Source organism: Phascolarctos cinereus, unplaced genomic scaffold, assembly GCF_003287225.1.
Source record: "Phascolarctos cinereus isolate Bilbo 61053 unplaced genomic scaffold, phaCin_HiC Scaffold_726;HRSCAF=1367, whole genome shotgun sequence".
In the NCBI taxonomy this organism is placed as follows: Eukaryota; Metazoa; Chordata; class Mammalia; order Diprotodontia; family Phascolarctidae; genus Phascolarctos; species Phascolarctos cinereus.
This window is the reverse complement of record NW_027556098.1, coordinates 153,176,183-153,197,252: the sequence shown is the minus strand read 5'-3', so window position 1 is coordinate 153,197,252 and position 21,070 is coordinate 153,176,183. Positions and strand designations below refer to the sequence as shown.

General features: G+C 36.5%; 1 protein-coding gene across 5 annotated transcripts in view; it reads left to right on the top strand.

Annotated features, from left to right (window-relative positions):
- Nucleotides 1–21,070, top strand: part of NCKAP5 (NCK associated protein 5) — a 1,104,295-nt gene that overhangs the window by 901,366 nt on the left and 181,859 nt on the right. For all 5 annotated transcript variants that reach the window (XM_021009468.2, XM_021009467.2, XM_021009473.2 and 2 more), the window contains 2 exons: nt 3,180–3,218; nt 10,568–10,687. In XM_021009468.2, coding sequence (XP_020865127.1) covers nt 3,180–3,218; nt 10,568–10,687 — 159 coding nt within the window. The remainder of the gene's footprint in view (nt 1–3,179; nt 3,219–10,567; nt 10,688–21,070) is intronic.

Sequence of the window (21,070 nt, the reverse complement as noted above, 5' to 3'; positions counted from 1 at the left end):
CTGGATGCTGCTGCTGCTTCTTTCCTTTCTTATGAGAGGGAAGCAAGCAGGTGAATCTGGAGTGATTTGTTCTCATTCGTTGGGCCTGTAGGTGTGTGTTTCTTCACAACACAAGTAGATGAGGGAAGTAGCTGATTCCAGGGGACTATTGCATATGTCTGTTAAAGATTTCCAAGTGTACATTACATGCACAGGCCCTGAACAACTGTCATTTTGATGCACTGGGGAAAATCCTTTGTTAAGAGTGGTACACTAAACCCTGAGACAGTCTCTATAGACAATAGAGGCAAGCAGTTTGTACAATCTACTCTTCTGCAAAGAGCCCCTGAATCCTTCTGGGCAAAGTAACCCCATGTCAGTAAGTAAAGAAATAATATATCAGTTGTGGCTTTGTTCAATTTTCAGGTAGAGCAAACGATTGTTTAAAGTACATGCCAGAAGGAACTCTGTCAAATATAGATTCTTGAAAGCCTGTAGGGCAACACACATGAATTGCAAAGATATAACGTATTTACTCCTGTGGGTTGTTACAGTTACGATATTAGTCTGTGTCTTCTGTTAAATCATGTATAGAGCTGTTTTATGGGACCACTGTTCCAAGGACTGGTTTAAGTTAGGGCCCGGTTTGGAGGGGGGAAATGGATGGTCGGCAGTTTTATGAGAATGTGAATCAAATACAAACTTTGGGATTCAATGGAATTGAATTATTTACAAAAATGAATTAGCTTTGGCTCTTTGCTCCGATTTAGTTCACATGAGCAGTTTAAGTTTGCCAACAATAAAAAATAGAGGTGAAGTAGATTTCAGTTTTTAGTGGACGGTTTCCTGCAATTTGGCATAGACAGTTACAAGCCAAAGTATTCTCAAGGTGACCCCCCTTGGTCAGTTTGAGGGGGATGGTAGAAATTTAGTATATGCTTATCCATCTTATCTAAATAATATTGTAAGGAAAACACATATTTCAGAAGCTGCTTTCTGTATGATAGTTCTTGGGCATGTTTATTTAGTTATGGTTGTGCTGAGAAACAGTTAAGAAGTTCAAAAAAAATTAAATCCGTATCATTTGCCAGGTTGACTGTGAACATTTATTTTCTTTCTCAATGTCAAAAATGTAAATACTGAAAGACTGCTGGTAGAAAGAAAATTCCCCGTGGTATATACAGTTCAACTGATCAATGATATGTAATCTGATTCTAGTCAATTATACCGTGTGGTATGGATGCCCTCCAACCACATTTTGATGACAGTCCGTATTTTAATTTTCTGTGGTACTTAATGGTAGCTGGCTGTCATTATAGATGTACTATTTTGTCAATACTGAGTCAAGAAACAATTAAGCTCCATGAAAACACTCTGACTGTAATCTGTTCCACTGTATTAGACAAGGAGACAAACACAAACATTTTAGTATCTCTCTCTCTCTCTCTCTCTCTCTCTCTCTCTCTCTCTCTCTCTCTCTCACACACACACACACACACACACACACACTAGCCAGAGAAAAAGGTAGATAAGGGAACATGAAAAGAGTTTACTTACTTTACTTTCCTCAACTCTTAACGGAATGTAAGAAAAGATGATATGACTATGGCAATGAGAGAAAAGGAGATATTTTGGTCAATTAGGATACTTGGATAGGATGAATATACCCTCACTTTCACTAGTTTTGAATCCTGTCTTGGACAGCAGCAGCTTATTTCCTACATTGGCCAAAAAGTTTCCTCAAACAGAAGTCCTCACTTTCCCTCCCAGGAGTTTCATTTGATCTACTGTGATAATGGTGATGCTGGCTGACATGTGCTCAAGGGTTATGGTGGCACTAGAATGAATGATTCTTTGCAAAAGAATTAGAACATCTTTAGATGAAAGGGGGGAAACTATCAGTGCCAAGACAGGTAGGAATACTGGACATTTTATTTTGGGAAACGTGTTCACAAATGGAAAAAATTGCAAATCCCTGAAATATCTCATCTCAATTAACATATCAAACAATATTGCTGCCAACTCTCCTGCAACTATCAAAGGGGGAAAAAGCTAGGAGAAATAGACTCGAGAAGAATCATCCCTTCATATTAGCCTCTGACATCCCCCCTCAACCCTTTATACATACCACGAGCATATCTTGATAAATTGGTGTTCCCTCTCCTTTTAGTTGCCCCATGCTTTGTACAGTGCAGGTGATTTTAAGCAGTGGAATAAACATTCTGTAGCCATGAGAAAGGAAGGAGATGCAAAGGGCATGGGAATCAGCAGTACAGAGTCTGTGTACTAATAATCATGAGTTAGCTTGGCACTATATAATCTTGTAGACTCTACCTGGTGTTTTACCTATGAAAGGATATCATTTCCCCTAACAAGGAAGTTTGGAAGCGAAGGTGTGAATGATCTTGGTTGTCCAGCCTACTTAGTTGGCATTGTGGTTACTTTTTAAAACAACAGAACCTTAGCAACAAGGATGAGTTGATTATTTAAAAGAGTGAGGCAGTAGTGCAATAATGTAAAGGACAGCAGGATTTGAAGATAACAAAATCCTGATCAATGAATGCAATGAACAATCTTGCCTCCAGAGGACTAACAGTGAAAAATCCCTGCTTTCCCTCACTTCCTAAGTGGTGAACTGTAGGTTTAAAGTGAGGCCTATGTTGTCAGACATCAACAAGGGGTTGGTTTGGCTTACTATCTATATTTCTCTGTTATAAGGGAGGGTTAGGGCAAGGGGATGTGTCATAGAAAAAGGACATCTCTCTCTCTCTCTCTCTCTCTCTCTCTCTCTCTCTCTCTCTCTCTCCATATATGTGTGTGTGTGTGTGTGTGTATGTGTGTGTGTGTATATATATATATATATATATATATATATATATATATATATATATACATATATATAAAGAATCAATGAAACATGGCTAATACAGAAATGTATCTTGCATGACTTCATGTGTAGAATGGCTATCATAATACATGCCTCCCCCCAGTGGGTGGGAGAGGAGCTGGAGGGAGAGAATTTAGAACAAAAAAAAGTTAAATTTTTTTAAAGAATCAGTGAAACAATTTTTTAAGAGAGGTAATGATCAAATGAGAAATATAGCCTCTAGTACCAAACTGGTATTATGTTACTGATAAAATTAACATCATATCCATTAAGGTTTTTATTACAAATTGTTTTTTCTTTTGACTTCTTAAAGGTGGCCAACCAGGTTGTTCAAGCTCTTCTCACTCAAAAGGTAAGGCCCTTTCTAGCTCTGTGCATTTGGATGTGCCTCATATTAGTGGCTTGCAATTCAATTTGTCAAACAGGCCATTTTGATGGATAGATATAATACTTTCCAATCGATTCACTCAGATTACACCAGTGAATGTTTCAGATAGCATATGAAGTCCCATTTGTGAACCTGCAGAGTTGGAAAGTTTAACGTCTTGGTAAAGTGACAGAAAGCTTTGTGGAAGTTAAAGATTTACATCTACTCAGATGAAAAGAAAATCCATCATTATCATTGTCTAACTTATGTTAAATAAAGTGGTAGTCTCCAGTTCCTGCCAAAAGAATATATGCTTCCCAGAAATCAAGGAAGTTCCATTATTATTTTCTTCATTGATAATTTCAACAGAAGCCTCAAATTGAGCATTAAAGAACTATGTTTTTTGGTCCCTGCCATCCCTCCTCTTGTCCTGCCCTGAACATTTTGAGAACTATTAGCTTTAGAACAATTTAAGATCGTGATTACTGACCCTTGCTAGAAAAGTGTGAGTGGCTATGCCCAAGTTAGAGACCATTTAGAAATGTATCCTTAACATTTCCTGTCTCTGAAACAAAATTCCAGGGGCTTCAGTTTTGTTTTTGTATTTGGTTTTGGTTTTGGTTTTTGTCTATAATATCTATCTGAAATATAATTCCCCTGAGAAAAAAAGAATGTGGCCCTCCATATGTCATGAATAGCATGGAAAAGAGTGTGGGTGGGTAATAACATATTCAATCATACCCTTTTGATCTATATTTTTAAAATGTATATTATTATAGTTTGACTGAACCAGTCAGTGGCTGTTTCTCATTTACAGATACTTGGATAGATTATATTTATATTTTATAACATAAAGCCACATGTGATGACATATTTGTTAGAATTTCTTAAATCATACTTTTGATGAAATTTTGTTTCTACAAGTAATCAAAAAGTTTCATTTTAATAGTACAAATGAATTTGAGAGTACTTAGGAGAGTAACTTCGTTGAGATGATCTGATTTCTCCACTGTTTTCTCCCTCCTACTCAAAATTATCTGCTCCTTTTAATTTGCAACCCAGTTCAGGATTCTATGCTTAACTGTTGGAAGACTTCTCATTCCTGATGCTTTTAATGTCACCTCAGAACAGAGATAGGTAGGCAGTCTGGTACAATAAAAAGGAAAGGGGGGCGCCCTTCTGGTCAGCCACAAAAATGGAGCTACGCAAATCTAAGTACTAACTAGTAAACAGATAAATCTACTCCTATACAATTAAGCAGGAAAACATGCTGCTGTGAGATAACATACCTCAGGGATATTGTGAAGCATGAAGAGATGCTGAGCACCTTCAGCAGAATGATATTCTGTGGAACCATTGCCTTCTGGATTTCAACTGAGACTGTAAAATTACCAACAAAAAAAAAGCCTAAAATTTCTTTTTAATTAAGTACATAATAAAATGGACCCCAAACATATCTGAATGAAACAAGTTCTATAGAGGGCCTTCTGTAGCATAAACTAGAAGAGAAAAATAATTTGAACAACTTATCCAAGTCGCAAAATCTTTGAGGTGAAATTTTAGGTTTGATTGCAGTTTTAGAGCAAATGTTATGATATGTACACAGATTCACTAATGACAGCTTTTCTCTGCATCTCCTTCCCCCAGCAAAGAATCATTTTTGGTATATCTCATGAATCTAGCCCACTAAGTATTTTTTTAGAAAAAAATATTTTTTTTCCAATAAAGATTTGGGGAAAATGAAATTTTCCGGAAACCTTTTAGCTTTTCTTTGATTTTGAAAATCATTCGTTCAATATTCAGATATCATAATCCTGATTCTCTTCACTATCTTGGCAGTGATCTTCTGAGTGGTTGTTTTCCTCTTACCAATATTCCTGAAGCAATGAGGCTTTTCTTGAAGTTCAGAAGTATATTTGAATTACATACAATATAAGCCAACTTTAAAATGGTATCTTTAAATCAGGTTATGTAATACCCATTCCATATCAGCTAGGCTTCTGATATGTTCTTCATACTAGAGAATTTAAAATTGGATATCTATGGTAATCAACACAGAGACATCAGGCATTATAGAAAGGGAAAACAAAGAGGAGATCAAGAAGAAGGTTGGATAAGGAAAAGTGTAGATCACCACCCTTCCTACCTTTTTTTTGCAATAACTTTATGGAAATCAGTCCTGTTAGAAAGAAGGCAAGACTTAATCACATTCCTATATTAAGTGCAATAATGTAAATAATATTAAATACATAGACAATGCTCACATTAGTCTAATTGAAATAATTGTGTTTGTTCAAATGTTTGGGTATAAAATTCATGTTATCTGTCCCCGATTTTTTTTATTTACTTACTTACATATTCTACCACATTTCACTAGGCACTTTAACAATATTGATAATGAATAGATAATACAGCAACCTGTAGGTAACATCTTTTTAAACAAAAAAATAATGACAACAACCAGAACAGGATTCTGACCCCTGGTACCTCTCAATATAACTTAACCCAGAAGTAAAGAGCTTTGCCCTGCATCACACAGCTTGTGTCTGAGGACCGGATTCAATATCTCTTCCACCCAGACCTTTCCACTATGCTACACTGCCTACCGTGAACTACAGCACAGATGAAAAGAATGAACAACAACAACAAAAACCTGAGACAAGTAAACAATACTTTTATTCCTATAAAAGCTTTTTTTTAATGGCTCTCACTTGCTCACCAGTAATACAAAGTGCAGTGGAAGAATTCTAGAACCTTTCTTTCCCCTACTGTGCAATTTATTGAATAGATACACTCATGAGCTAATGGTGATACATTTGCACAGGGTTCCCAGTGTCGATATTTTTCCCCCAATTAATGCACTTCTACCATAGCCTAAGTAATAGTAATGGACATTTAAATTCTGACACTTATAGAGAGGTATCTTTAGAACACATTGATTTTTGTTTCTGTTTGAGAAACATACTAAAGTTGCTCTTCATGGTTTTGCTGCTGAAATCATTGATACCAATATCTGTAATTCACCTTCCCCTGCTAAAATTGGCTGATGAACATATTTGTATTGGTTTCTTCACCTGAAAATGAAAATTATCATATTTTTCTCTTCTTGCAGGAACTATTCATGTTTACTTAACTCACAGTCAATTATTATTAATTACTTAATTAGGGTAATGAAAACAATTAGCGTGCTGGAGCAGAGAGTGTTACATACATGCTAAAAACAATCAGTCTAAATAAGTCATGCAGGGCTTACAACCAGGCAGTGGTTGATTTTTGAAGTCAAGCAGATGCAGGATTTTAATTGGTTCCCTAATTGTCCTCACCAAATTGTCTTGGGCACACAGGGAAGGTTTTTGGTTTTCCTTTCCTCCTGATCATCTGCATATTTGTCCCACTTTGGGTCTACCAGCTCTGAATTTCAAATATGCCCTTGTTAGAGTCAATAAGCTGGAATATATCCTGTGCATACTCTGTCCTTGTTTAGCTAAATGATGAGTACAATGCATCAGGACTTGTTCCTGTTTCTTTGCTCCTTTAAATGAAATGCATTGTGAGTTGAATGATGATGAAGATTGTTGAAGCAGAGAGCAAATCTCTATGCTTCTATGAAGGTGGCTGGAGCACCCACCCAGTAGACCCATCTATAGAACACCTGCAACCTGTTTCTAAGGGCCCTCCCCCTCTACTTAGACCCCTTTTCTTCTAAAATCTCTCATTCTTTTGCTGAGATTAGTGTACTTTCACGGGTCAAAGGACAAAGAACTGTACTACCTGACTTCAAATAATACTAAGTTGAGCAGTCAACCTCTTTATATCACAGTATTCAGGTCTTAAAAAATGGGCACTGAAGCTCTAATTATAGCATCACTCACCAGAAGTCATCATCATTCTCATCATCATCATTCATGTCATCTTCATCCAGGAATATGTGTGTGTGTGTGTGTGTGTATGTATGCATGTATGTACATGTATGTATATGTATATACTATATATAGGTACTATATAGTTTATATGTAAATATATTTTATATATGTGTGTGTGAATATATATGTATATATATATATATGTATATATATATACATATATATATATATATATATACATACCTATTACATATAAAGAAGTATAGCTAGAAGGCCAGCTGTGTTGTAGATTTGAAATCCTTCCTCTGACATAGATAGCCATAAGCAAGTCATTTAATGCCTCTGTACCCCAGGCAACTTTCCCAGGCTATAAGCTGTTGCCAGTGGTATGCTGGTAAATATTTAACATCTGGCTTTCCTGGAGGGAGAGGGGGTTATGTAGGAGGCAGTACTCACAATAAACTTTTTAGGTTAATGTGCATGACAAACATTTTGTCCATCACTTTCTGAAGTCTAGACAATTAACAACGACAACAAAATAAATTAAGGCTTGATGTGTAGCATTTGCTGACTTCCGAGATGTAAATGCCACCTGGAAAACTGAAGTATCAGCTCTATCTAACTGGTTCAGGCTGCCTCTAGGAAAGCTCTGACTGCAGCTCACCTACAGCTGATCTGCATTAGAAGAAGGGATTTCCACACCAGGCCTTATCTATTAATGAAATCTTAGGTTTGTCAGCCCCATCACACCCTGTCCCTCCTCCTAAAATTGTAAGGCACTCTGTTTTGCAATAAAAACAGAAATAGAAACAAATCATTTAGAAGTTTACAATCTAATTGGGAAGATATTACAAATGCATAATAACTACATAAGGAAACAATTTGCATATAGTGAGTTAACAAATAAGCAGAATAGTCAGCATTATAGGAATTCTAAGGTGACATATCACTAAGTGGTTTGGGAAGTCTACATGGAGAATATTTGATTTGAACTTGAATTTGAAGGAAAGGAAAAATTTAGCCAAAGGAAGAGGGAAAGTCAATCAATCAATAAATATTTATTAAGCCTACTATGTGCCAAGCACTGTATTAAACCCGTGCAGTCCCTGCTCTCAAGGGATCTTATGGCAGAAATTAACATGCAAACAACTATGTACAGACAAGCGTTATATAGGATAAAAGTGAAATAATCAACAGAGGGAAGGCACTAGAATTAAGGAAGACCAAGAAAGGCTTCCTGTAGAAGGTAGGATTGAAAGAAGCTAGGAGGTAAAGGCAGCTATGTGGTGCAGTGGATAGAGCACTGGCCCTGGATTCAGGAGGACCTGAGTTCAAATCTGGCCTCAGACACATAACACTTACTAGCTGTGTGACCCTGGGCAAGTCACTTAGCCCCATTGCTGCAGAAGAAGAAATTTTCTTTTAGATAAAATGAGGTGGCTGGATTGGATGGATCCCGAGGAGCCATCCACAACTTTGCTGGCACACAGCAGGAACTTAATAAATGCTTATTAACTGACGATAACTTTAACTCTTACATTTTTATGAGATAGATTGTCATTGGCATCCTTCCTTCAGAATACTTTTAAATAAGTTTTCCTGAAGCCAGGAGGTGGAGATGAGGAGGGAGAGCATTGCAGGTATGGGGGATAGGCATCGAAAGTACCTGGGATCAGGAGATGAAATGTCTTGTTCAAGGCAAGCAAAATGGCCAGTGTAACTGGATCAGAGTACAGAGACGGGGTGAGGGAAAGGACAAAATAAGGTATAAGAAGACTGCAAGAGAGGGCAGGTAATGTAGGGCTTTAAAAGCCAAACAGAGGATTTTATTTTTGAGCCACTAACATTTATTGAATCACGAAAATTAGATGAATCAAGGCATAGAAGATATATATATCATGACCAGCACTTAGCACAGTATCTGACACATAGTAAGCACTTAGTAATTGTTTATTGATTGATTGATTTATGTTTGGAGAACAGTTGCCAGGATCATGGGATCATAGACTTATAGCTTCAAGGCACCTCAGAAGCCATTAGTCCAACCCTGTCCTTTCACAGGTGGGGAAACTGAGGCCCAGGGAGGTTAAGTGACAAACACAAGATCACATAGGTAGTAGCTGAGATTTGAATCCAGATCATTTAACTTTACCTGACTAGAAAGTCAAAAAGTTGAAGATAAGGTTAGAGGCATAGGTAATAATTGTAATCACTCATACTTTTATGGCACTTTTAAATATCCATAACTATAAGATGTAGGTAGTTCAAATACTACTGTTCCCCCTTTCAAATGGGGAAACTGAAGCTCAGAGTGGTTAAGTGATTTTCTCATAGTTCACAAAGCCAGAATGGGATTGGATTGAAGAAGACCTTGCATGCCAGACTATAGAGTTTGGACATTACCCTGCAATTTATCTTAGATGCCGTCAAAGGAGGTCTGATCCCTAAAATGGGAGGAAAATAATCTCACCATCAGGAAAACTTATTTAAAAGTATTCTGAAGGAAGGATGCCAATGACAATCTATCTCATAAAAATGTAAGAGTTAAAGTTATAGTCAGTCAATAAGCATTTATTAAGTTCCTGTTATGTGCCAGCAAAGTTGTGGATGGCTCCTCAGGACCCATCTAATCCAGCCACCTCATTTTATCTGAAAGAAAATTTGACTAGAAGGATTTTGTAGTCTAGCCAAGGTCACATGGATATTCAGTGGAAGAGGAAGGATTTGAACCTTGGTCCTCTAATTCTCAATTCATCACTCTTTCCATTGTACCACAGTGCATCTTTAAGTCTATGAATTTCTTTGAACTCCCCAAAATAGATACACCGCCAATAGTGGCAGAAATGTGATTATCATATCTCTCCATCAGATCTGAGGCCAGAAAACATGCGAGGATACTTTAATAGCTTCATTCCAAGCATGGGCAAGTGACAAGTGTCCTTATTTAAAAACCATGACTGTAGTTCTCCTCCTCCCACCAAATGCATCACTGACTCTAATAGCTAAAGTGCTGTAAGTTATCCCGCTGAGCGTCTACAAATGAAAAAGGGAAGCTCCATCAAAACCAATACTTTCTTTAGTTCATCAAATTTCTATTCACTGAAAAAATATTATTGTCCTTGTGACTTCTGTTTTATGATTGCTTCTATGAAGACAGTGAAGAGGCAAAACATACAGGTAGAAACACAAATTGACTTGATATGGCTAAGATTGATAGTCCTCAAAAATAGTATACACATCAATCTATTTCTGATTTGAAATTTTTCTTCTTTTTAAAATCAACATTCGCCAAACATAATAATCCTATCAGATTGTAGCGGAAAACCTCATATTTGATTTCTTTCTGGGGGCTTTGAACAATAAAACCATAATTCTTTATCTAATATGTCCTGAAACGTTATACAAAATAGTGCAAAACATATTTGAGTTTCTCTGACAGCCTTTTCCCCCTTCCTTCAATGCATGCTGCAGGACCTGAGGGAGGAGTGTGTAAAGTTGAAAACAAGAGTATTTGATTTGGAACAACAGAATCGGACATTAAGTGTGCTATTTCAACAGAGAGTCAAACCAGCTTCAGATCTACTCCTTCAGGTATGTACCTACATGGGGAACAATCTTTGCAAATGAAACTTTATTTCTGAAAGGATGCTAATAGCAGCAACTCATAAATGCCTGAGAAAAATGTCTCCAGTGTCGCGGATTGTGTTGAATTTGAAAGAGGTCTCCACCAGATTCTGGCTTCTATGCTGCATTCAGACTTTTTAAAATGCCAACAGAGAATTAGAAAAGGGATGCATGCTAAGACATGGCCACCAGAAAGTGTCTTCCAGTATACTAAATGAAATAGTTAAAGGATCTCAAGAGTTATTGAATAATTTGCAGGCCAATATTAATACTTTTCCATTTGGTGATAAACAGTGAATAGTTTTATGTGGAATGGAAATAGATTTCTTTAATGTAGTTAGAATCTTTGCAGTAAAAAATGCAATAGTTGGTTGCTGTATTGCATAGGCAATGATAAATTATGGAAGTTACTTTCTTTTTTCTTTTTTCATGAGGTCAGGGTGGCCAAATCCTAGCAACAAATGTCACCTGAAGGAAAGGGTCTCTAAAAATCAAGTACAATTTTTATGTTCTTGCCAATGATGGGGCTCTGTGGAGCTGGTCCCAGAAAAGTCTCTTCAATAAATATACCAATGTAACATCTACTTACCCTGGCCACTGTCTTCATTCAATGTCATTTTCTGTCAATAGAGTGTACATTACTGTCTGTCTTTTGCATATGTGGTAAAGAATGAGCAAGGAATGAACGGGGTGTACCAATCTTTCCAAGTTTATGTGGATACATTGACGTTATTACCTGTTAGGGAAAGCAAAACATGCACAATAAAAGGGATTCAGGATGCTTCAGTTTTTTTTTTAAATTTGCATGAGACCTGCCATTGTGACATGCATGGTATAATAATAATAATAACTAATACTCATATAGTACTTTAAAGTTTGCAAACACTTTGCATACAGTATTTATTTGAGGCTCACAATAACTCTGTGAGGTAAATACGGCAGGTATTACTGTCCTTATTTTACAAATGAGGAAAGTGATACTCAGCAATGTTTTCTTGTCTCCAAGTCCAACATTCTATCCACTATTCCATAGGTAGAGTGTTCTATTTATAACAAAAGACCTGGGCTCCATCAGTTACTCTGTGTATATATATGTGTGTGTGTGTGTGTGTGTGTGTGTGTGTGTGTGTGTGTGTGTGTGTGTGTGTATGAGAGACAGACAGACAGACAGACAGAAACAAAGAACTTTGTCAGCTTATCTCTTTAGGCTTCAATTTCTTCATCTGTAAAATTAGGTCACAGGACACTAACCACCTTTCTTAGCTATAATATTATGATTCTATGGCATACTAAAACTTTTCTAAAGTTTCATTATCACCTTTTTATAACCTCTTTCCCAATATACTTTACCTCCTTCCCCTTAACCAAACCCTCCTTTGTAACAAAGACAATTAAGTAAAACCAACCAATAACAGCCTGTGTGCAACAGGATATGTAACATACCATGCTCATACCCTCCCCTACCTTTCTACTGAGAAATATGGTTGATATTTCTCCTGAGACCTATGTTGGTCATTTCATTTAATCTGAAATTTATTGCCTTTTACTATTATTTTCATTTACATTATTGTAGTAGTTATTGTGAATATGAAAGAGATTAACTACAAAAAGTACATTACCAACCTTAAAGTGCTATGTGGATGTTAGCTAGTTATTATATTATCTAAACTCTAATCTCTTCACTCTGAGCCATTTCATATGAATCTTCCAATATTTCTCTGAATGCCCTATATCCGTTATTTCTCATGGTGCAAGAATATTCCATTGCATTCACATACAACACTTTGTTCAGTCATTCACAAATTGCAAGGCACCCAGAGACATGTTCTTACTCATGATATCTCTCCCCTCCCCACCGTCCATAGGAAGCTGTTTCATCTGCATTGTTACTACTTTTCCGTGTAGCATGTTTTTTTTTTAATAGAAATATGCAGCTATGACATAGCTGAGCAGCTAAAACTCAACTAAAAAAAGGAAAGAATATGTAGTTTCTTTTGGGCACTCTCTTCAATACCTTTTAAAGTAGTGTCCTTCCATTCAAAATGGTGCTTCCCTCATTGTATCTCAATATATTCAGGGACTCTGTTCACCAAGTTCACTTCCTAATATGTTTATGCAATAATTGACTCTTAATTTAAGCTGCTTTCCTTCTTCTCCCCCCCTCCTCATTCTTCAGACTTTAGTTTTCTGTATTCATTCTATTTCCCAACTAGGAAACTTTAGTCTCTGTAATATTTCACTATATGCATATGTGTGTGTGTTTGTATGTTTGTGTGTGTGTGTGTGTTCCTTCTAGTTCTTTGTTATTTTCATTGCACGTATGAACACCTTTATAAATTCTTCAGTTAATTGAAAGAGGAGTCATACCTCGAATTATTTTGAAGCATTTAAAGTTCTGCATAAAACACTAGAAAGGATACAACCTTTGTAGTTATGAATATACATTAGCAGAGGAGTCAGACAAAGGTTGTCTTTTTCTTTTTCCAAATGTTTTAATCCTAGTATTATGCTATTTGCTCAAACAAGCTACCATCACTCTTTGCTCATGGCTGTACCATGAATGAGCAGCCAGGAAGTGTATCGGGATTCCAGCAAGGCCACCACATCCATAACCACAGCTCTTTAGTCTGAGCTGAGTTCCAAGGTCATTCCAAAACCTATGATCTCCCAGATGGCAGTGAAATGTACTCTTAATGTGTCACTGAAATTTACAATAAACATATTTGGGGCCCTCTGGGAAATAAGGGAAAGTTGCAGTTTGTTTCAGAGAGAGAAAGACATTTGATAAAGCTTAACATCAAAATGTAATTTGGCCCCCCAAATTAAAATAAAATAGCTCTGTGAATTGCAAATGGATCTCATCTCTTAAATTAATTTTCTTTCTGCTTTATTTGTTAGAGCCTAATTCATAATTTATGACTCAAAAATAATATGAAAAAAACATTCTAACTCAATTCTTTTTCCTAGGTCAGGCCTACAATAAATAAGTTTGCCATAGAGGATCTCATATCCATAAAAAGTTGTATTTATTTTGCTTTCTCTTAATCAAGATTCAAGGCTATAATTATTTCTAACAACTGTTGAGGATACATGAATTCTTATGTCCTGCTTATTTCAATGTGAGGTCTTTCTGGTTATAGATAGATAGATAGATAGATAGATAGATAGATAGATAGATAGATAGATAGATAGATAGATATGTACATACATACATACATACATACATATATATGTGTATATATATGTATATGTATATATGTATATACACACATATGTATACACATATAGGCATGTGTGCATATGTGCATTTGCATGTATATATAGATTAGTAGCCACTGATAATGAATCATGGTGACTTTTTTTAGGTAAACACATGTTTATGTTTATTCTTTTTCCTTGGAATTTGCAAATTATCTTGCATCAGTTTTCAATTGTTAGGAAGTCATACGTATTTTACCAACATAAACTTAGTTTTGTCACCACAATTTTTTTAAAGATTGTCTTCATTTTCTTTCCCAAATTTGTAAGACTTGTTTTACCCAGAACTCTCTGAAGTCATATTGCTAGTCATAAAGGTATTATGGTTAAGTATAGCTTCACGGTATACCATATCACAAGGCACAAAGCTGTCTACTTTCCAGCAGTTTACATTTCTTAATTGGGCCAAAGTAGTGCAGACCAGCTTAGAGGAAGGTATTGGCTTACCAATGTGGGGTTCTAATTGTCTTAGTACAATTTCAGAGAATGGTGGTTTTAATTGTTTTGGTGCTCATTTGATGAAAAATTGGAGAGGTAAGTGCATGCCGTTTAGCTCTGGCTAAAATTACAAGTGCTACAGATACAAAGAGAAGGAAAAATTATCTCTGTCCTTAAGAAGCTCAAGTTGTAATGGGAAGACTATGAAAAATAGCTATGTAAATACAAGATATGTATTCAAACTTCAATCAAGCTAACACATATTAAATACCTACTCTGTGCTAGGCATTAAGCTAGGTGATAGGGATACAAAGATAAAAATAAAACAGTTTCTGTCCTCAAGAAATGTATGTTCTATCAGTGATGATATATGCATATAGAAGCTGTACAAAACAAATTCAAGCTTGCCTTATATTTAATAGGCACTGTTGAATAAATGAATGAGTTCCGTAGGTCACAGAATGAGTCTGTATAAACATTCAATGGGAAACCCTCTGTGATGTTTCCTTGGAGAGGAGGAGACCATCTTACAGACATTTCTGTTTGGGGAGTGGATATCGAGGAAGGGCCTGTTCCAGTGTTCTCTGGATTGTAAAGATATTGTCACTGCACCATAAAATCATAGATATAGAGCTAGAAGGGTCCTGAGAAGCCATCTAGTCCAGCCTTTTGACTCTACAAGTTAGTCAGTTAGTCAACTTGCATTTATTATTATTATGTGCCAGTCCCTGTGGTGTACAAAGAAAGGGGAAAAAACAGCACCTATTATCAAGGAGCTTATAGATTAATGGGGGAGATAACATACAAATAAGTAGGTATAGACAAGATGCATAGTCTATCAAAAAGTATTTATTGAATGTTTACATGTGCCAAGTATTGTGCTAAGTACTGGGGATACAAAGAAGAGGAAAAATTGTCTCTGCCATGTTGGAGGTCAACTTATGATGGAGAGACCAAAAAAATAACTATATAGATATAAGATCTATACAGAGTGGATAGAAATTTGAGGTGGGGGTTGATATGGTCAGACTTATGCTTTTATGCTTTAGGAAAACCATTTTGACACTGACTACAGGATATATTGAAATGGGGAGAAATATGAGGTCAAGACCAACTAGAATTGGTTAGCTTTCACTTCTACTACTATAATAGCATGAGTGAAAGGTGATAAGGGCCTGAACCAGGGAGGTGGCTCTCTGAGAGGAGAAATGGGGCCATAAAAGAGAGATGCTTTGGAGGTAGAAAGGACAGACTTGGTTATGAATTAGATGTGTGAAGTGAGTGAGAGTGAAGAATCAAAAATAATATCAAGCTTGTAAATCTGGATAACCAGGAGGTTGGTGGTACCTTTAACATTAATAGGAAAGAATGAAGAAATAGAAAACAGGATGGTTTAGATGACTTGCTCAAGATAATAAATGTCAGGCAAAATTTGAACACAAATACTCTGACTCCAGAATTGGTATTCTTTCCACTTTAATTCAGGTGGTTATCAGATAGGTAGACTGATTCTTCACATCATTAAATAGGTACATAGGTAGAAAAAGTATCTGCTACCCCTGTTTTTCAGAAAGTAAGTTATGATCATTGCCAAATAGTCAAGGGAAGAATTGAGTATAACACATACACCGCATGCACATGCGCAGGAACAGGCAAAGGAGTTTCCCATTTTTATCACCCTTTTCCTAGAAGACACACCGATAAGCATATATAGATATTACTGAAAGCATACTGGGAGAGATACACACGAGATCCTCAGACCTAAATGAAAAAAGCAACATTTACCAAGGAACTGAAATCTTGAGACTGACAAGAATCCCAAATTGCCTGTTTTTGGTATGTCATGTATTTAAGGGTTTTTAGGAAATCAGAGTAGGATGTATTAGCCTCATTTTCATTGTCTATAAAATGGGATAATAGCCCCTACCTTATATAGCTATTTTAAAAATCAAATGAGACAATGCACATAAATATTTTGCAAACTTCAAAGCACTATATAAATGTTAGCTATCATTATTATTACTAAAAATAACTCCAGTTTGCACTGCACCCCAGACCCAAAAGAAAGTGAGTCTAAAAAGTAAAGAATTTTTTAAAAAATGCTTTGTGAAATTGAAGCCACCAGATAGATAGGACCTATATACTGGATAACCCTTAGGGATAGAATAGTATACAATTGCTACAGGAAGTAGTGAAATCAAAAGAAGGACCATGTTGGTACACAAACTTCTACCTCCTCTGTGTGTACTATTTTTCTGTAAGTTGGAAACCTGTGCATTTTGCTGTCAAAGCATTATTCTCACATGCTTTTAACCCTGTACCCTTTTAAAAATTTATTTCTTCTTCTCTTTTGACATTTCAAAGGGTCTACTGCCTATATCCTTGGGGCAAGAGTGAAAGGAGAGGATACAGAAATGTGGTATTCACATGAATTGTAGAGATCTGACAACACAGAACAGAGGTGTGAAACCATTGCTGTCACTTCTCTGAAGGCTGTGGCTCCATTGCTTCTGTTTTATTCTGTTGTACTGTTGCCCAGGAGGGGAGGGGGGTATGGAATTCTCATTTGTTCTTCAATTCTTCATGTTAGCCCTTATAATCAAACCTCAAGTTTTGATCATTACCTTCTTTATCTCCAAAAGCCAATCTATCTTCAAGACCCAGTTTAAGTTCCAATGCGTATATTAAGCTTTCCTAGACTATTTCAGCCCTAATTAACTTCTGACTTCTTTGAACACTTATAATAATGCTACTAGCTTGTCCCACACAACTCAGAATGTAATTATGTACTCTCTTATACTTTTAACTAATTATCTTTCCAAATACACTGTAAGTTCCTTCAAACCAGTGACCATTTTTCTATATGCCCACAGGAAAGACCTACCCTAGTGGTGAGGACATAATAAGGATCCAATATATAATTGTTGATTAACTGATTAATGCCTGATTTTATATTTAGTATTTTTCTAATGCTTTCATAAATGTTTCAGTGTTGACTTTGTAAGAAGAAGAAAAGAAAAAATGTTGCATAGTGGAAAAAAATCTAGACTTGGAGGTTCAAATTTTACCTATGATACTAGCTATGGATAATAAGTAACTCGCTTAATCTTTCTGATCCTTACTTTCCTCTTCTGCAAAATAGGGATGAAAATAAGAAGTATAGTCCTTACCTCGATCTTATTGTAATAATCAAGAAAATATGTAGAAAGTGCTTTATCAATTTTGAATAAATAATAAATGTTGGTTATTATTATTATTTTCCAAGATTTACCTTTGGTTGATCCATCTCTACAACTGACTCAGTCCTATCTAAAAGTACTGGGAGGGTGGGTAAGTCATAAACACTGACCATTTCCTCTCTTCTCATGAAATAAGGGTGAGGGTGGAGATTAAACATGTGATTTCCTTGGCATAGGGAACTCTAGGTGAGTCATCTCCTTCTAAAAATTAATGTTAGCCCTTTCTCTTTGATTTGTAATCTTAAAGCACTGCTTAAATGATTGGGAAATTAAGTGATTTATCCAGGGTTACCCAAGAGTCCATGTGAGAGAAAGAAATTGAACTCAGGTCTTCCTCATTTTGAGGCTAGCTCTTTAACTCCTAACTAAGCTCTTTAACTTTCTCTAACTATAATGACTCCCATCTCCTTGAACAATTTACCATTCTTGATAATTGTATTAATTCTTTAAAGTTTGCCAAGAGCTTTTACGTAATTACTTTAGGCTTAACAAGTTATAAATGGTTCTTCAAGTATTGCTCTCCCTATTGCTATCCCCATCTGTAAATATGAAGAAAATGAAGCTGAGAAAAGTATTTAGCTCAGAAAAAAACTAAAACCAGAAGTCAGATTTCAACTAAGGTTTTTCTGACTTTGGCTTACTGTCTCACCCCAAGGGCTAGCTCCCCAGCTTCTTTAATACCTGAACTACATGCTACATGCAAAATTCTTGCCATTGTGCTGAATCTGCTTTCTTTGATTCCACTAAAGCATAAAGTTTCCCCAGTGCTAGCTTGCACTCAGTAGGTGTAGGTGCCAAAGCTAGAAGCTAGAAACATGTCCAGAAAGTCAATACAAGTTACTCCGTTTCTCCACACTGGTAAAAACTGCAAAGTGTGGTTTGTTTTTTTGATAAGTTTTAAAATTTGATTAAAGTCTACACCATTGTATACAAGCCATAGATTTAGATTCAGTTCCTGATCGAGGGATTCACAATCTAATTTATATAGACCCACAAGGCAACATGAGGAGCAATCTAGAGTGCACTTTGGGGATTTCATCTAACACTGTGGCACAGATGTTAGAAGTTTCCATCAGTGTTGAATTTGTTGCCCCGGATCATCAGAGGACTTCTGTGGGTTCATAACTGGCATCTGACAGACATTAAAACATATGGAAAAATTTGAAGAAAGGATTAAGCCCCAAGCGGTAAGGATTGGAGAAGACATTAATTTGTCAGAGGAGAAGAAAGAGGTTACTCTGAAATGAAGGGGACAGTTTGAAAGATTACACAGCTCCTACAAAAAAAAAAGAACTTTTGATGAGGAACACTAAAATGAGGTTTACTTGAAATCAAGGAAGGGAAGCAAAGAATGAGCAAGAATCAGAAAAAGATGAGGCCAGATAAAGATGTAGATAGATAAATGTCTACATCTATCCTCCTCCTTCCTATAGACAGATACTTATCCATCTATATCTAAATATTTCTATCTATACAGAATTCCCTAAAGGTCCCACCAACTTGCTTTCCTCACTGTAACAATTTGATTTTGATCTGACACCAACTAACCTTTCCTGAATCATGTTATATTATTCCACTCCAAGCATTTGAGTGATGCACTGTCACTCACATTAAAGCCACATGTGTCTGGCACCATGCCTTTGTTTACTTGTTCCTCACACTTAGAATGCTCTCTATCTCCTTATCTAGAGCAGGTGAATTCATATCAAGCCTGTAAAACCCAGTTGAAATATTATCTCCTCTACAAAGCTCTTTTTGATCCTCTTCCAGTAAGGACCTTTTGCCTCTTCAGAATTCACATAGCACTTTGTTTTGTAAATCTTTCATTTGCTTATTATGCACTACTGTATATAACAGTAATCTATGTTTATATATGAGTTGTCTATTAGCCAGTAAGCACCATGAGGGCAGGGGCCCTTCCTTATCTAAACTTGATTCCTCCCATTAACTAGATCGGTTGGTTTTTAATGAGCAGTACTTGAATCAGTGGTTAAATTCTCTCCCTTTATGACCTTGAAGCAAAAGAGCCTTTCCAGTTTTCAGTGGGCAGAGAATCTGGCTAATTGAATTAAAAATCGAGCCACCTGTGTCAGGGGCTGTTTTAAGGAATTTAACTTTAAATGAAGGTTCAGAACCTGAACATAATTGAACGTTATATTGCTAGGGAGTATGTGATTGAAATGCAAATTCAGAGAATGTACTTTGTCCCACAGAGAATTCAGGGCATGGTAATTTTTTGGTTTTGTTTTCATATTTCAAATGTAGAGAAGAAAATCTGGTTATCTCAGATTTAGTGAATTTCATGCTGCAAAGGTTCATCATGACTTTAGAAGCTCCCCTGTCAAACTGTTATTAAGTATTATATTTCTGTGGATTTTGGCTAAATTCTAAGTCTTCTAGAATGCAGGGGACAGATAGTACTGAGAAAGGAATGGTTATGTTTACCTGGGGATTTGATTATGCAGATTGGTACATTAATTCCTTGGCACTTGAAGTTTCAGAACGTCCATTGCTGTCAGTGGATGTCACACCAGGGAAATCTTATTCCCGGCATGAAAAGATTAAGTAACCCAAACTCTGACATGAAAGACCACTGTTTCCAGGAGCACAAAGTAATTCTGTCTTTGTTCTGTCACCTCTCTGACCATGAGGAGGGTGTGCTTGTTTGAGACCTGCCCTGTCTCATTTGGGAGCTACTTGCTGGGAAACTGGCTGTGATTCTCCAGCTGCCACAGCATACAAACAGGACTTGTCCATGGCATTTTAACACAAGAGGTTGATCTGGAGAACTGCTCTGCATTTTTGATGCAGTAGTTTTGTAAGGAGGAACAGGACCAAAACCAGGTAGCAAATAGGGAGGTAAATCATCCCTGTGATCTCTCAATAGAAACCTCTAACCAGCAGACCGATTGTCAAAATCAATAACATGAATGCTAGTCTGGCACCCTTTACCTTTCCCCTTCCCTGCAAAAAAAAAAAAAATCTACTCACAAAAGGCAGATTATTCCTCACCGGGATAGCATATTGAAGCACTATGCCTTGCTGGATAGTAGCGTAGGTGTTGGGAGAACTGGTAATGATGGGAGAATTCCCACTGACTCCTTGTATAGCTTTGAGTAACCCCTTAAATATCCCTTTGTCTAACCCATAAACCATGGGTGATTATACCCTGCCCCTTCCTATCTCACAAAGGTAGAAAAGATAAAACAAAATCATCATAACACCTCCATCTCTTTAAATCAATTCAATGGACATTTAAAATAGTGTTTCCTCTTTATACGGCACCATGCATCGATTCAAACAGTGGTGCATGGTGTTATCCTGGACTTTTCTCTCACTTCTAGTGATTTCATCACTTCTTATTGTTCAATTATCATTTCTATGCAGATGACTCCCAGATCTATATACTGCTAGC